The sequence below is a fragment of the Xiphophorus maculatus genome, chromosome 9 (assembly GCF_002775205.1).
Source record: "Xiphophorus maculatus strain JP 163 A chromosome 9, X_maculatus-5.0-male, whole genome shotgun sequence".
Taxonomy (NCBI): Eukaryota; Metazoa; Chordata; class Actinopteri; order Cyprinodontiformes; family Poeciliidae; genus Xiphophorus; species Xiphophorus maculatus.
In genome coordinates this window covers 2,802,883-2,818,149 of record NC_036451.1, presented here as the reverse complement: position 1 = coordinate 2,818,149, position 15,267 = coordinate 2,802,883, and the positions used below count along the sequence as shown (strand labels likewise).

Here is a 15,267-nt window from a genome sequence, read left to right as displayed (position 1 = left end):
GTGAATAGCTGCATGTAACTGTGTGTAATTTCATTATTATTGTAACTAAGAGTGTTTCTTTGTAAGTCCATGCCACAGCAGTATGTTTTCTTCAGAGTTTCAACACGCACTAAAGCAACATTTGGTTTATTTAAAATGCAATTCTTGTTTTATTTATGTAGCATTCCGCTTTCCTGCACATATTGTGTTTCTGCCCAAATAAAACCCTTTTCAGGTTGAAGAGATCTACATTTTTGGCCAATTTCATATCTGATATTAATATTTCAGCTGTGGCAGATGATCAATAAAATATTGGTTCTTTTTATACCATAAAAGCACAACCAGACCACTTACATAACCTCTCTGCTCAAGTTAAACATCTGCAATTTGTTACTGCATCACTATTATTGTCACATCCCCATCTTGTTGCACCAACAACAAACATTTCTCCTCAGTGCTTGTTGGGGGATGTGTACTCTGAAAACTGCAATAAACTCTTAGATGTTAAGAGTGTGCCTGAATGTTTTAATTAAAGACAACTGCTGAAATTGAGCCTAAAAGAGTCACAATTGGCAACGTTTGCAGTACATAATGAAAGTGTGGGGGGGAATCTTGTACACCAGCAACTGCAACCAAGAAAAAAAAAAAGAAGAAAAATGCTTATTTTGTATATATCTGTTGTTGAGCAAAGATAAGTGGATTAGGTGTAAAAAAGAGTGGTTGTGAGGAGGCTCGTGTTCTTTTCGGTGTATCTTGCACAATTCCTTGTAGGTAATTTGTTTTTTTGTTTTTCATCTATCTGCAGCGAATTGTTTTTCTGGTCTCAGCTTCAGAAACGACATGAACAGTCTTTGCTTTAAATGACAGATACTCCAGTAACTTACCTTTCATGCTCACAGCTTAATATTCAGCAAATTACAAGGAATTAGTAAGAGATTCCATTTTCTTTCATTTAGGCAATTTTATTCCTGACAGAAACCCAGCAGCAGCCTTTCACGGGAAAGCAATCTGGTTGCACAAGTTTTACCCCTGAATTAGTTGCTCTTAACACCGCCCCGGGTCTGGCATTCTTTTTCCTGCCTGATTCAAAATGATCGAGAATTTCTCCGTTATAAGTCAGGCAAGCCGGGGGTTACTTAAACTGTGACTCCATTTATCATCTGCATTCAGTTATCGATAGCTTGATAGCTACATTGTTAACCACACATATACAAACAAAATGTGCAAACAAAAAAACTTTCATTAAGAGGCTGGTGCGTTAAATACAGAGAGAAACTCAGATACCTTCAGAGAGCATCGATAAGGACAGCTTGTGGGCCTTTAAGGAGATTTTCTGCAAATGCTTGCATGCTTAAAAAAAACCCCTCTAGGGTAGATTTAGACCCTGTAGGAGGAATTACATATCAAACATGGCTTACAAACACCTCAGGATCACCCTGAAGCAGCTGGCAAACCTGATAGGAAAAACTACATCTGGACTAACTGACTAAACCCCAGGAAGGAGGGACAAAGTATCTGGACATTTTTTAACTTATTGTACAAAAGCTAAAGTTCCACTGAGTTTTGAAGAAAGTGCCAAAAAATGCTTTTCAAAAAACATTTTTTATTTAGTCTGCTGATGATGGCATTAAGGTTTTAAAGAAAACTGAACATTTTCAGGATCTACACCTTTAGCAAATCTTGTTTTGGTCGAGGAAAGGTTTCACTTTGTGTGTTCGAGTCGCTCTGGAAAGAAAATATTCAGTCCTTCCCTGGTGAGAGAATGTGGGTGATCCCAGAGGTCTCAGAGTCCACATAGAGAAATGAACACATGAACACAGTGAGAGGAGGAAAGGAATCTGGGAGGCAATCTCCTTCAGCAAACAAACGGCCAATATTAGTCAGTACTGTCCACAAACCGGGTCACAATGCACAATTTGAAATATGAAACCAGAAAAAAGTAAAGAAAAATGATACTAAAAATGATATTGACGACTGAGGTTGTGTTTACTACAACATCTCTTACTTCTCTTATTTTAGCTGCAGGGCATATATAAATAAAAAAAAAGACTAAATTTAATACGAATCAATTTTAAAAGCAATTTGTCTGAACAAATATTAATGTTTCCATTTATGTTATTTTGGATAAGTCGGAAACATCTGAACCAAATGAGCTACGTATCAATTATTTTCAACTTAACCTCTACCACATGTCACAGTTAATGAAAATACAGTTTTTACTCATCTGCATTAAACTTTAAAATCTATCTTGAATCTTCTAAATAGATCCTCAATCAATTTACTATAAATCAGATCAAACTTCTCTGTTTCTTTATGTTTAAGTATTTTAATGAATTATAAAAAACATGTTGGAAATTATGCTAATAACTGTATATTTCCATTTCTTTGGTTCTGATTCCCTGGTCGCTTTTGCCCAAAGCCATTTCAGACACAGTTTTGGTCATATATTCAATTATTTGAGTACAAAATGTTGCAGTGTATCACCAGAAGTTTTGTTCTGATCATGAGTTAATTTATATTTTGATAGGGCATTTTGGATCTGCTTTCCCAGCGGTTACTGCAATAAACCAAATTGAAAAATAAAATCCAAATGCTAAACTACTGTTCCTAAAAAGAGCAGTCAAACCTTTGCTTTGACTAGACAAAAGTCATTTTTTATATGTTGCAGAAAAGCTTTAAGTTTTTTCTTAATCCTGCTGTCTGATGGAGGGTCAGAATTTAAGCAGTCGTTAGTCGGCGCTGAACACTAACATTGTGAATCACAAAAGATTAATCATTTTGGTCAGTATTTTGCTGGCAATAAATAATTAAAATATGAGCTTGTTATAAGGCCATATAGCTAAGGACTAAAGTGTTTTATCTTACCTTATTACTGCTTTACAGTATCTGAAAGACTGTTACCACCATAATCTTCAAAAATTTCCCATGTCTGCTGTTTTACAAGAGCCAATAGTTAAGAAAAGTGTGCACTCATTTTTAATTGTTGAAAGGAGCCTTTCGCTCTTTGTAAGACCCTGTCGATGTGACCACAGGCTATTGACAAATGATCTGCCTTTTACTTTAAAAATCCATCTTCACTAATTACAAGATGATTCTGTCAAAGATGATGCATTTACGTGACTGGACATCTACCACCAGTGAGGAAGAAAATGCAACAGTTAAACAAATCACAAACAAGTTGACAGCTTTCCGCCAGCAGCTGTCCTTAATTAATGATCATGCCAAGTGTGTCAGCCAGCGAACGCAGCAGTAGTTATTTTCATCAGCAGTTGGAGCAGTAGCCATGTTAAGTCAGAGGAAGGAGAACATGAAAATAAAGAAATAAATGTTTAAAAAGCACAATGAACACAATTAAGTAATGTTTTAAAAACATCTATTAAGACATCTGTGTTTTATGTTACATGGGACAAATTTAAAATATACATGAACTTTTTTTATCCATTAATTTAATTATTCACGACAGAAAACGTTTAAAATTTGCCTCCTCTAATAAGTTTGCCATCTTATAACCAACACTGTTCTGCCAGGTGCAAAACAACATTGTGCTTGGTTCTATTATAAATCCATTTACAGCAAATCAAAAACACTTGCTTTGATTGATTTGAAGTAGACAATCAATTCATTCAATTAGCAACCTTGTCAAAGCTTGAAAAAGGAGACTTTGTATTGAGGCTTCTGGAGGTTTTCTTTTTAATTAACCTTTTCATAGCCTGGTATTCAGAGACTGATGGTGTTGTAGCCTCGTTATATTTTTAAATGCATATATTGAATATTTTAAGATGTCAAACATTTTTCTGCACTCAGTAATCTGTAATAGATTTCACCACTTTTAATATTTTGTGATTATTATTTGCAGTGTAAAAATATAAAGTCTTTATCAAATTAAAATTATTACTTAAAGTTTAAGAATTGAAAGTGTGAACATTGTAAAGACTAGAAACATAAACAGATTTTACTGTAAGAGTATAAAAAGGAGTATCAAAAACTAACCATAAAGCTTTAAATGCTAATAATGGAAAATATGCTGTGAGGTTTATGCAAGCTATGAAGAAAGAAGAATGCTTTTTATTCTTTTTTTTTCCAGCTGATATATGTAGTGTGTGTGATAAAAGATGACAGCACACAACAATATGGCCTAGTCCATGTGCAACAAACCCATCAGTACACCTTTATCAATTACCTGATAAAAGTGATGGAAACAGCAACCAAAGCCCAAAATATTCAGGTTTTGTTTCAGTATTTTCAGTGTGTCTTCAATCAGGGGCTTCATCAAATTCAATGTTATACAGACTGCTACAGGAACCCTTTCCATCATATATGAGTTACAGCAAAATGTAATTTCCCTTCCAGATCAATAAGGTTCAGAGTAGTTCTGTGAATAAACAAATAAACATACAGTATGTACTTTATGCTTTAAAAGTTCAACTGAATTTAGATCTCATTTTGACATGAAATAATACAAGTTCCTGTGTTTAAAAGTCGTAAAATATGTAATATTGATATCTTGTGAAGTTTTCCAATTCACGCATAAATTGGAAAAGGTGGCAGAAATTTTCCAGAAAAAAAAAAAAAACATGTGTTTCAAAGAAACAACTTGAGTCTGTGATTTTTGTTGCTGAAAATGCTGAGGAGATCATATCAGACAACAATCTCACTCAGTTAAAAATAGTGCAATAATCACAGCTGGAGTTCACAATCACTCTAAAATTTTCTCCTCGTAGATTTTGAGGCATGCTGAACAAAAGGAAAATCTAAATTCCCACATAGCAAGACATCGATGAGGAAACAAGCATTCAGATCTCAGTGAGCAAAGGTGTTTGCAAAATAAAGCAGTTTCTAGTACTTACTAACAGTTAATTAAATGACATTAATGCACTTCACATTGATTTTCCTGTTTTATCGACTCCCAGCAGATTACTGGCTGAGAACGAAACACCAAAACGTTCAGCCACACACACACACACACACACACACATTTATCATTCCAGTCTACCTTGTCGTAGTATCTGATCTCGTAGTCGAGGATGATCCCGTTGGGCTGCTCGGGTGGCGGCCATGAAAGAGAGAAGCTGCGGCTCGTTGAGCTCACTTGGTGCATTATGGGAACCTCAGAGGGAGCTAGTATAAAACAAACATTCACACGCAAACGCAACAACACACAACCGATTAGGAGTTTTACAGATTCACCAGGATGTTTAGACATTATAAATATGCAAATAGAGGGTAATGTAATGATAAAATGCTTAAAATGCTTGCAAAGAAAAAGGGGAAAGGTTTCTACTTCAGTGGGCGTGAAATAAAATTGCCGTTTTTCTCAATGATGTGGGAACATGTGTGATATTTTAATGCTTTTTTAGCTGTGATCTCAGGATTTGTGGACATTTGGCTGTAATAGACTTCAGGATTTAGCTGCTAGGAATGTTTAATAAGATAGTTTTCTAAATCATATTTCTGCAATAGTCCTTTGTTAAGAGAAGACATGAAGGAATTATGGGGGCTATTACTGAAGATAGCAATGAAATGCATTGCAATGGTTCACCTTAATGAAAAGTATTTGAGTGGAGGGAAAAAAAAGTAATTTCATTTTCTCTCCATGCATTACAGTGAATCATCTTTAGCCATTGTATCCGAAAAATCAATAATTCATCTTAAAAAGCCATGTAATCCGGAGATTTTGGTGTAATTTAAGAAGTATCAATGCATTTAAGTAAAACAGTATGAATGAGCTGTGATTTGAAAGCCTTAGGCTTTAATGTCAATCCGTTGCTTTACAATTTTGTTTCTAAGTGCATTGAGTTTCAAATCATAAAGTTCTGCGAACGACACTCAAAACCTACTGCCTACATAAAAAGCCCCTACAATCGTAGTTAACTGGATGATAATAGATGATATTGTTGTATCCTAAAATATTTCAGGAGCATGAGGAGTTTGCATCAGACATCAGCTGAAAATGCACTTGGTAAGTGGCAGAGTGGCAGTGGATCAGGCTTCGATTACAAGTGAGCCTCTGTTACAGTGGATAAGGTCAATTTTATTTTTCCATCAGAGAAAAGCAGCTTTCAAATCTAAATTTAAGTAGAAGTGGAAGTATTGCTTATGTCCGTCTCCATAAGATTTTGATGGAGCAATAACTCGGTTATGTTATGTTCGAATTACACAGCAGCAGGCTGAGTGGGAGGAGGAGGGCAGGGTAAGGGGAGATAAAGCTCAGAGAAGGAAAAGAGAGGAAGAAGCAGAAGAGGAGAGTTGAAAAAGGATTAAAGCTGCAAATGTGCAAGAAGAAGTGAAGGGGGGAGGAACAGAGGAAGGTAGGAGACGACAACCCTGTAACATGTTTTATGAATTAAAAGGCTGTGGCTCAATTTCCTTTATCTCTCCAGCCATCCCTCCCGCATTTAATCCACTGTGCCCCGGGGTATGCTTACACACGCAGACGCTTGTAAACACACACGCCCGCACAACAGTTTTTTTTTTTCTTTTTCAGCTCTAACTCACCTGCCTGATTGGTTGTAATGTTGATTGACAGCTGTTGGGCAGGATAAGGACTCTTATTGGACACTCCATTGACTGCCTGCACAGTTAAAATACCAATGGTCAGCTTTTAAACAATAGAGACAATACAGAACACAGTTACATGTTTAAAGAAGGTGATTTATAGATGATATTTAGGAAGGTTGGAACGCAAATGCATAACAAAACGATTGTTATCAAGGATAAGTTAGACAGCTAGATTGCTAGCTCGCTATCTTGTCCAGCAGGTATCTAGACAGCTAGCTTGTTAAGTATGTAGACAGACAGACAAATAGACACAGACAGATAGAGTTTCTACCTACTCATATTTATTCAAGTAAAATAAATTTAAAAATCTATGAATTATAATTTTTTTTCCCATGTATCAAAAACCTGCCATTCAAACTGAAGCCTTTACACTTTTATATCCACTGTATAATAGGAGAATGATTTTTGGATTTGTCCTTGACAGCACAAATTCTGTCAGTGTCCAGAATTATTCATCAACTCCATCACATTAGAATAGCAAAATCCTTTGACTGACATGTCTGTCTAGTACCAAAAACAATCAAGCTGTATTTTAAGCCTGACAGAAGAATCTGTTAAAATTGTCACAAAAGTGAATTGTTTTTAGATTTAATGTCTTATCTCTGGGACAAAGACAAGCTGACCACATTCTCTGTGGGTTTCAAAGACGAGACCAGTTGCCATATATTGTTTGCCAAGTGTGCAGTTAATCATTCTGACAGTGAAACCAATGCTTTAGTCAGGGCAAATTAATGTTTTAATTCATGATCATTTACTTGAGGCCCTGCTAATTTAATTTTATGTTTCTGCCTTTCCCTAATCGCTAAATCTGCTGCTTACACTCGAACCCCCTGCAAAACAACATGGTAAATCCAAAACTAAGAAAAAATAAGATTTTAATTCAGACTTTGACTTATTTATCTAAGGTGTTTTCGTGGAATGTGGGGGAAATAATTTTATTCAATATTTTCAGAATACACTAGTTTACATACAACCCTGCTTTATGGGAAAATCTCATAAACCAGAGTATTCAAATAACTATGTTTATATGTGAACATGTTCTTTTACTCCAGATGTCCTTGGATGTCAAAATTCAGAAACAAAATTGAGCTCTAAACTTTTTACAGTAAAGGAGCCAGATGGGAGAAGATTGAATATTTATCACTATAAAGACTTTACAGACATTACAGTGACCTTGTAAGCCGGCAGATATAATTGCAGATTTTGCATAAAAGCCTGCAGGTCAGCAACTTTCTATGTAGCGCCAGTATCTTTGAGCATTTTAGTGAATAGGTGGTAGCAATTTGCATTTTACACAATAACTGACGAGAACAAGGCTGTTTTTAAAGTGGCTTATCATGTTCGGATGGAGCTTTTTCACAAACAAACAAAACTTGAGGAATATTTCTCACAACATACTATGAATTTTAAGCTTTTAAACTATTTGGGGGGGGTATACTGCACAGCAAGAATCACCCTATACTTGCATTTCCTTGCAAACCTAAGATAATACATCTGCAGGCACAAACCTGAATGTCAAAGGTGTACGACGTGTGAGCACGAAGCTTGCTGATTTCCACCCTTGTTCCCTTCAACGCCTCCTTGCCTGGAGTATAAACCACGCTGTCATCGCATGGCTGGCATGCCCGCCGCTCGCTGCTGTGGCAACGCCGGCACACAACGTTGTATGACAGGTCGTCACGGTGCCCGGTGTCGCGTGGCGAGTGCCACTCCAGGATCACCGACGTCTGATTCACCACTGAGACCACATTGCGAGGAGCAGAGGGAACGCCTGAAATCAGGAATTGAAAAGGAAATATGAGTCAATGAGGAAGGAAAATACATGTTTGTAGTGTTGGATTCTTTCAGTTGTAAGAGATCCCCTTATTTGATATTAAAATATGCTTTTAAGGCACTGCAAATGTAGAACCCATGATTTTACATTACTGATAACAGTAAAAACATTTCTTTTGAAAGCATTTTCTAAAGATGACTGCCATCTGAGCTTGCCATTCACAAAAACACAAATACAAACTCTCACACAGGCCTTAAAAAAGTAAGCCAGTACAGGACGACTGGAGATGTGTCATTGCATTTTTCTTATTTAAACAATCATAGCAGGCAGACACAGTGTTATAATCCTGTTGTATGCTGAGTATCTCACCTTCTTGCTATTCATGTCAGAAAATGCCTCTAATATTGCAGCTGGTTGGGTGCACAAAACATTTCTCACTCTAGAAATATTCCCTCAATCCACAAAGTTTATTTGCCCTCATAAAAATCAGTTGATGTGGGGCCAAAACCACCTTATTGCTTTAGTCCTTTCACGAAAAATAAGAAAAGGGCAAAACTATGCCTTAATATCCATTGTGAAATGGAAATTATATTCCAAAACCTGAAATGGGCATGAAAATTAAGGATGAAGTGCTGCAAATATGTATTGTAATTAAAGTACTTCTTATAACTGATGCATGTAAAAAATTTGGTGAGTTTTTGTATATTTTTAGTCTTGCTAAAAGCCAATTCATTAGCAAACAGCAGGCCTTCACAGCATTTCACCTGCAAAGTGTTAACAGGCTGGAAACGAGTTCAGCCGATAACAGGAAGGCTGAACTGGGTGCAGCACAGTTCCAGTTTGCTATTGAAAAATGCTAAAAACTACAGTATTTAAAAAGTCAACACTGTAATCATGTGGTCTATTTTAAAACATCTGCAGCTCCTCCTCTGTCACACCGACCTTCCTAATAAAAATAATGACATCTCACAGAAGAAACTTTCTTTCTGAGAAATCCGCATTGGCTTAAATCCCAAATGGCAGGTCAAACATTTAAACCAAAAATGATATCAACCCCATCAAAACCCTCATCAGTTCATCTTTTATTAAAAGCCAACATAACCAAATGGTAAATTTGCTGTCAAATCTCACAAATGAATTGTGCCCGCTGAATTGCCACTTTAAATCTCCTCTTGGGGAAAACTGAAGCCTTGTTCTGTCTTGTCTGAAGGAAGAGTAGACTTTTGTGTTCTGAGCCATCGGGGACTGAGCTTCAAACAGAGGCAACGGGAATTGGGGTCAAACAATTCAGCAACATGGTTCTTTTTTTTTTTTTTTGTACAAACACTCTCTTGTTTAGAACCATAGAGGAAAAGAACAGGTCACCAAAACCCAGGATCTGCACAGCCTAGAAAGTAATTTAGAATTTTATCATGGCGCAAATATAGACGTAATGCAGAGAAGTTGGGCTGCATGATGGAAAATCCTGTGATGTCAAGGTTACTGGGACAGCAACCAACAAATCCATATTTTCCTCACTCTTCCAGGTTTTCAACAGTCACTGACCTTTAGCATCTTCGACACTTTGCTCTGTCAGGGGTGGAAATTTACTGCACTGTCTCCATTTAACCGGCTGAATATCTAACTAGCATGCAAAATGTTTACGGTTTTCCTTAAAGTCTTTTGCAATGATAATATTACGCACACCAATGTAGTGACTATTACATATGATCACTATACTGTGCTGCACCAAAAGAAATTTAAAGTATGAAACAATACTGACAAAATTTAATTCTAAAAAGATACAAAATAATTAAAACATCTTTTCAACAAATCAGGGTTAGGATGGTTTCCCTGTGCTTTGATCAAAAGAAAAAAGTATGAATATTTTTTACTACTTGGTAATAAATAAAGAATTGTTTACATTTGTGTAAGTAATTAGATTGTATTATGCCAGGTGTCAAACTCCAGTCCTCGAGGGCCGCAGTCCTGCAACTTTTAGATGTGCCTCTGCTGCACCACACCTGAATAGAATAATTAGGTCATCAGCAAGGCTCTAGAGAACTGATCTACACAAGGAGGAGGTAATTAAGCCGTTTTATTCCAGTGTTTTGTACCTGTGGCACATCTAAAAACTGTAGGTCTGCGGCCCTCGAGGACTGGAGTTTGAGACCCCTGTATATGCTCTAGAACTTCAGAAAGAACTGACTAGTCAAACAGCTTGCTATACAAATTAAAAACAAACTATTCGTTTCTGGTATCAGACAGTACAGCCATTAATTATCATAACCTTTGGCGCAAAATGCTTCATTTGTGAAGCAGGAGAGCAACAGTTTTGTCATTAATTGGAACTGCAAAATAATCAAAAATAATCAACATGCCAAATCAAAACTGAAAGTAAACAAGCTCAAACACAGAGCAGTACACAATCACAAAATGTTTGTAGCATTTGATTTGCTTTTTGTTTTGTTTTTTCATGTATGTAACCAAAGGCAATTTGCTTTTAGAGGCATGAATAGTAATTAAGTTAATTAAGTTTAAGATAAATTGTCCCAATTTCTAATTAGAGTTATGCTTTTCTGTCAAAATTAGTTTGGCTTGGGGGCCACAAACAATCAGATGGAGACTTTTATTTTGCTGAAAAAAATGAATTTGTTCATTACCAGTTGGACCTTTAATTAACCAGCTTAACAATTGAAAATCACCTTTTTATGATGTAAAATACAAACAAAAACAAAACAAAGTTATTACTCATGTACTTTTCCAGTCCATACTTGCTGTCCAAATTAAATAATTAACTCTAAATCTTAAATCTTGATCATTTTTCTTCACTGTGACCACTAAAAATGGCATTACCAGTTTGTTTGATGCCAACTTAAATGGGTTTTAGTCATCACCGTCCCGTGAAGATCAGCCAATTCTTGCAACTCTTGGACTTAAGCCAACACCTTCTTTAACATGAATAAAATGTTCATTGTCCTTTACCAGTCCGTCAGTCTCAGTTTTCACTCTGTGTCAAAGTACGTCTTCAAAGCTCAAGCAGTTTTCACAAGGTTAAGCCTTGAGGGGCTCACTTCTCGCTGACAGTCCAAACACATCACACAGAGTGTGACACAGATGAAACAAGAGCGCTTAAGATAAAATGGATGTTCGGCCGTGGCGTATGCTAAACCAGAGTCATAAGATGAGACGACCCTGAAGAATATGTCTCTGTATGTAATTCTTAGACAGCCAAGGACAGATGTTCAGCAAAATCAAAGTACAAACAGCGGCGGGTTAAAAAAAATCTAAGCAGTGCATACAGTGTATTTACAGTTATGCATATCGTCACCTTCCTAAAATAATGCAAAAAGAAATTTTTGCAAAAAAATTAAAAAATAATAATCACCACCTCTTTTTTCCAAAAGATCTTTTAGGCAAAAAAACAAAACAAAAAAAACTTTTGGCAAAATTTGACTTAGGCCATTATTGTAGGAAGGTAACGACAAATTTGTAAGTTCCAGGTATGGCAAATGGTGAGTGTATTTTTCTCTGCATAAATATGTCTTCATTTAATGATCTCTGTAAACATTGAAAACATTTTAAAATGCAAAGTTGCCAGAAAAACACAGCATCTAGCCACACTGCTGAAACAATGGAGACTCGTAAGAGACTGACACGTCATCTGTTTTGTTTTTCTTTTTTGCTCAGACTGCAGACTGTAGAATTTAAATTATATTCACTTACCTGCTGAGAGACAATGCACCCAACCACCTCTGCAGTCGGTGAGGCATGTTACTACTGGAATTTTTTTTTTGTCTGACAACAATGTACAAACTGTGCAGTCACTCTTCCACTCTGGTTACCTGATTCATGTCCGACTCTGAATCCCTCCTCTGTATCTATGTTTAATCCTACTGTTTTTGTAGTTTGCCCTCTTGACTTTTTTTTTTATTTCTAACTGCAACCTGATTTGTTTTTTCCCCTGAATAGAAAGCGCTCAAGTAATTCAGAAACCGATGCAGGATGAGTGGCTTGACATCTGACACGCTCTCACTGGCAAATTAGATTTTTTCCCTCCATCGTCATCATTTTAAGAGTGCTTCAAGTGTTGAGGTTAGGCTTTTTCTGCACCATTTCTGCTGTAATAAAACCCTGACCCACCTACAGAACATTTTGAGAATCCATCTACTATCTGTTTCAATGGTATTGAAGTGAGAAATATTTGCCTTTATAAGGCACTGCTCCTGTTGAAATAAAAAAACCAGCAATTTACTATAAACAACTCTATAAAAAAGTCAACTATAAAGGAATAGAGTTTCTTTAATAAAGAAATAAAAGAAAATATCAGAGGAACGGACAGTGAAACAGAAAAATCCAGAATTTGGCATTTCAAAAATGAAAAAGCTTACAGGAAACATGACAATTTCTAGAAAAAAAAAAACTAGCCAGGATGAGGTGTTTTATTGGGCGTATTAAAATGCATTTTGAATAAATTGAAATGGAAACACTTTTTTTGCATCACACGAGTCATATGACCGACAACCAGATGTTGCTGCTGGCGCAAACCACAAAGAAGACGACAGGAAGTAGTTGGAGGATCGTGGTGACGTATGGTTTTTTAATGACTTATTACAAACTTATTCACATTTGATTTTAATTGTGTTTCTTATTTAATGAAAACACCATCATTGCAAAATTGTGTTTTTTCAAGATTAGCATCTGGTGCTACCAGCTACAAAACTGTGCAGCCAATATCAAAATTTAAAATTTGTAATTACATTGAACAAGTAAAAACTAACTTCTTTGCTTCCAATGTTTAAATATTTCAAATTAATCAAACAAAAAAATAAGGGCATTGGGAATTGACCATGATACTGGACAAAGTTTGGAGAATGACATTGGATTCCAGTGAGGGAATCAGGTGATTGGGAACAGCTATGGAATGACTCTATAAATCAAGGGGAAAAGACTAACATCAAGGATTTCTGAGTTTTGGTGTTTCAGTCATTTCCTTGTTTAAAAGCTGAAAACTAACACAACTGATAAAGACTCACCTAAATCCTACAATGCTAGATTGGAAAAACGTTGTTTGCTCAGAAGAGGATTAGAAAACACAGATCTATCTATCCTGTTTTGTAACCAACTTTGTGGTGATAAACAGTCTGGCACTGTTTACCACCACAGCTAATAAATACCAACTCAGTTATTTAAACGCCACAATATATCCGCTGAAAATTTCCATCTCTTGTAACCACAGTATGCCAATGAGCGACACAGACACCAGATCTCAGTCCAATTGAGATAATTTCAGACATGATGAAATGAGAAATTTATCTTAAAAATGTGATCAGTCAACAAATCTCCAGGAAAAGCATAATGTACTGTTGTGTTAACATATTAATATCTTAAAATTGTCTGAGGAATGCTTGAGACACCTTGTTGAATCTAGGACACAAAAAAGCAGCTCTGACGGCAAAATGAGGTTCATGAGGTACTAGCAACGTGTGCCGCAGAAACTGGCCTATAACAATAGCACTGAAAATTTACAAATCACACATTTAATGATTTACACAAGCACCAGTTTATATCAAATTCTGTGTGGACAGTGAAATAAATGATACCATTGAAAGCTTTGTTTGTATTTTCTGAGGACTATAAATCTTTTAAAAACACAATAGATCCTAAATGTGACTGAACCAGAGCTGTTTTTAATCCCTCAAAATATGAAGATGTATTCAGGTCACCGGGAACAGCACAAAAACCCATGAGTGATTACATACTTTGTACAGCTACACACACAGTACACACTCAGTTTCAGAGTACGAGTCCAAAATGATTCATGTTTTAACCTACTTACACTATATCTCTGAGGAACCGAGTGGCTGCGTTACTCAAGCTCACTGCTTCGTCTTGCATTGAAGCACAGACTCTTCGACACAATAAACACATACTCAACTGGAATGGAGAGCCTGAGCAGTGTGGCGACATTATTACTCACTACTCCCAAAATCCCTTAACAAGAAGGGGTGTGTGCGCGTGTGGGCGTGTGCGCGTGTGTTTCGGCTCCGACTGAGGTGCATAAATTTACAGGCAGAATTATAAATCAAGGTGGATGCTGGATTTTCATTTAATTATGAAATATTCGACTGCCGGTGTTGTCAGTTTGTGATACGATGTAATATGTCACCTACTGGGATCGTAAGCCTGGACCAGTCATTTTGACACCTTATTGAAAGGTGTACTGAGAGAGTAATTATATGTGTTGACTCACTGGTACACATGTCCTCTGGTTTGTCCATGTCTCCACGGTAATATCCATTCCGACAACCACAGAGGGTGGCAGCTTCGATGGTGGAGCGACTGTTGAGCGGACACTGCTGACATAATCCTGCCCCCTGGGACGACTTAAAGGTGCCCTGAGGACAAGCTGTGAAGAGATAAAGCAAAACTTAACTTGGACCCCTGAACATTGATGAAAAAAAGCTAATTTCATCCGTAGGGGTTATGTCACATTTGTCTTGACTTTTTACATCGAGTTATTGTGTGTATCTGAAATTATACAGAAAAGCATGTTGACAAGTCCGAAACGTAGTAATGGTGACGAAACGTATTGTGCGTCTTCAATACGATAAAGGACACTTAAAGGTGAGATGTTATGCTTCCTTGATCAGATTAGAATAGATCTATGTGCGATACAAAACATGTTCAATACATTTTTTAACAAGATATTTATAGATAATTAGACTTTTGTTTGGTCAGTTCTGCCTACTTTGAGCTCCTTCCAAAATCAGCTGCTTTAGGGCCTCTTATCACTTTAAATCCAAATAAGCTGCTGTTGGCCACGCCTCCCAAATCAACATTTACACTCGCATATGAAAATGTCTGCAAACAGATGCGCAACCATGAAACCGTACATCTTTGAAAAGCAGAAGTAGAGCATCCTGCACAACCAACAAGAATGCAGCAAGTGGTTTCTGAATGGCAAGTAAACGACA

The 15,267-nt window shown here is 36.6% G+C and overlaps 1 protein-coding gene across 1 annotated transcript in view; it reads right to left on the bottom strand.

The window, feature by feature from the left end:
- Window positions 1-15,267, bottom strand: part of LOC102226407 (ephrin type-B receptor 1-like) — a 102,748-nt gene that overhangs the window by 35,375 nt on the left and 52,106 nt on the right. The window contains exons 6-9 of the mRNA XM_014471042.2: window positions 14,544-14,699; window positions 8,046-8,308; window positions 6,475-6,550; window positions 4,973-5,097 (exon numbers count right to left, since the gene is read on the bottom strand). Of these exons, the coding sequence (XP_014326528.1) occupies window positions 4,973-5,097; window positions 6,475-6,550; window positions 8,046-8,308; window positions 14,544-14,699 (620 nt within the window). The remainder of the gene's footprint in view (window positions 1-4,972; window positions 5,098-6,474; window positions 6,551-8,045; window positions 8,309-14,543; window positions 14,700-15,267) is intronic.